This window comes from Perissodus microlepis, chromosome 11, assembly GCF_051167445.1.
Source record: "Perissodus microlepis isolate ML-2025 ecotype Zambia chromosome 11, ASM5116744v1, whole genome shotgun sequence".
NCBI lineage: Eukaryota > Metazoa > Chordata > Actinopteri > Cichliformes > Cichlidae > Perissodus > Perissodus microlepis.
This window is the reverse complement of record NC_140471.1, coordinates 36,365,061-36,367,129: the sequence shown is the minus strand read 5'-3', so window position 1 is coordinate 36,367,129 and position 2,069 is coordinate 36,365,061. Positions and strand designations below refer to the sequence as shown.

General features: G+C 43.1%; 1 protein-coding gene across 1 annotated transcript in view; it reads left to right on the top strand.

The window, feature by feature from the left end:
- Nucleotides 1–1,039, top strand: part of LOC146378451 (collagen alpha-6(VI) chain-like) — a 38,093-nt gene extending 37,054 nt beyond the window's left edge. Inside the window, exon 39 of the mRNA XM_084944791.1 lies at nt 275–1,039. Within this exon, the coding sequence (XP_084800917.1) occupies nt 275–450 (176 nt within the window). The 3' untranslated portion in view covers nt 451–1,039. The remainder of the gene's footprint in view (nt 1–274) is intronic.
- Nucleotides 1,040–2,069: the final 1,030 nt, after the last annotated feature.

Below are 2,069 nucleotides of genomic sequence, written 5' to 3'. Positions count from 1 at the left end.
CCCGATCTGTCTGCTATTTATTCCTAAAGCCCTTTACTATTTATATATTTTCTTTCTCCGTTGCAGAGCGCCCATAATTTTGTACATGTACAATGACAATAAAGGGCTCTTCTATTCTTCTATTCTATTTTATTAAGTTTGTTTTTCTGTGAGCTGATTTTGCCTCCTCGCTCCTGTCAGCGTTTCATAGAACATGAATCATGTTGATGGTGGAAAATGAACAAGTATAAAAGATATTGTAACACAGGGATTTTATTTATTTCACCTCTTGCAGGCATCTGCTTCCTCAGCAAGGATGCTGGCGACTGTGTGAATTACACCATCAGGTGGTTCTTCGACCACAAACGCAGCGTCTGCTCTCGCTTCTGGTACAGCGGCTGCGGAGGCAACAAAAACCGCTTTGAGACGCAGGCAGAATGTGAGAGAGTTTGTCTGTCAAAGCACAGATGAGGCGCCGGGCCACCGATCTCCACTGAGAGCTGACACAGCAGCAGAGCCACCTCAGAGCAGCTTCGTCCACAGTGGGTTTTGTTCTGGGCAGTTAAAGTGTAAAGACTTAAACACACAAGGAGCCGCCTTTTCCTCCACCCATGTATGGTTAGTTTAGTTCACTCCTCTGAAACTACTTCACTGAAATGGAAACTCTTTTTTATGTCATAGGGTGCTATTTTAAAGTTATTTTCATTTTTAAATACTTTAAATGCTTCCAAATTAAGAAAAGACATCACGAGAATGTGTTGAAAAATGATTTTATGTCTAAAACCTTTATGAATTATGTTTAACAGATTTCTACCTGACGTTGGTGCAGTGCCTTTGCAGCTGCAGGCGGGCAAAACACAAAATCTGTGAGAAAATTTAGAAACATCAAAAACTAAAGTTAAAACAACGCCAGCTCAAGAAACGCTGCCCCCTGCTGTTGAAAATTTTAAAACCTGCCTTTAAAATCCAAATATTTCCAAGCCTGCAGGTGCCTTGAAGCAACTCCTCTGAAACAGCTGCATGTATTTTGTACTGTTTGTTTCTGAATAAAAGTTTGTGTTTAGATAAAAGTCCGACATGTGTCCGTGTGCCTCTTCAGGATTTCAGTGAAAACAACCCAAACCTGACATTAAAAAAGATAAACGCAGCACAGCAAAGTTTAAAACATTATCCACCTGATATGTTAAAGCTCATATTAAATATTCAGTGATCCTGTCACGCGAGGTTCAATCTCTGCGTTCAGGTAAAGATGGTACTGCTGTGCTGTGTTCCTGCCTCAAGGTGGCGCTGCAATGCCTAAGAAGCAGTCAGCAGGCCCAGGCTCCCTCACTCAGTAAAAATGAATTATTGGTAAGCGCTCAGCAGCGACGCTGCCCACTCTGCAGCACAGAGACGCCACACGTCTCTGCATTGAGTGATTGTGTTATGTGACGGCTGTGTGCAGACAGGAATAGGACCCAAGGTGCAGACTCCGGAGACAAACGTGAACTCAAAACAGCTTTAATGTTAAACTCAAATATAACATAACTGGAAAAAAATCAAAATAAACTTAAACCGGAGGACTGACAGAACACACAGCTAGGTAAACGGTAGATCGCAACACAGACACAAAGAAACACAGGGCTTAAATACACAGAGGGAGCAATCAGGGAATGGGTAACAGGAGGGAAACACAGCTGGGGCAAATCAGAACTGACAAGACAAGAAAGCGTAACCTGAACACACTGAGATGAGACAGAGACCTTCAAAGTAAAACAGGAAACACAAAACACAGACTGAACAAAAGACACAGACTCACATGCAGGCACTACAGAGGGAACAGAGACGTGGGACCAGGGCAGACACAGACACTGACTGGACACGGGGATATAGCAACTAAGGATACACAGAGACGCGAACTAGACAAGGGGAGACAGCTGACAGGGGAGACAGAGACATGAACCAAAAGACAGAACTCTAACAAAGAAACCAAAGACTAGAATTTATAAATAATAATAAACTCAAAAACCCTGGGTCAACGACCCAGGCATCCTAACAGATTGTTGCAGCGTGTGGCAGTGAAAGCTGCGCTGCTCTGAGCTCCATCGCTT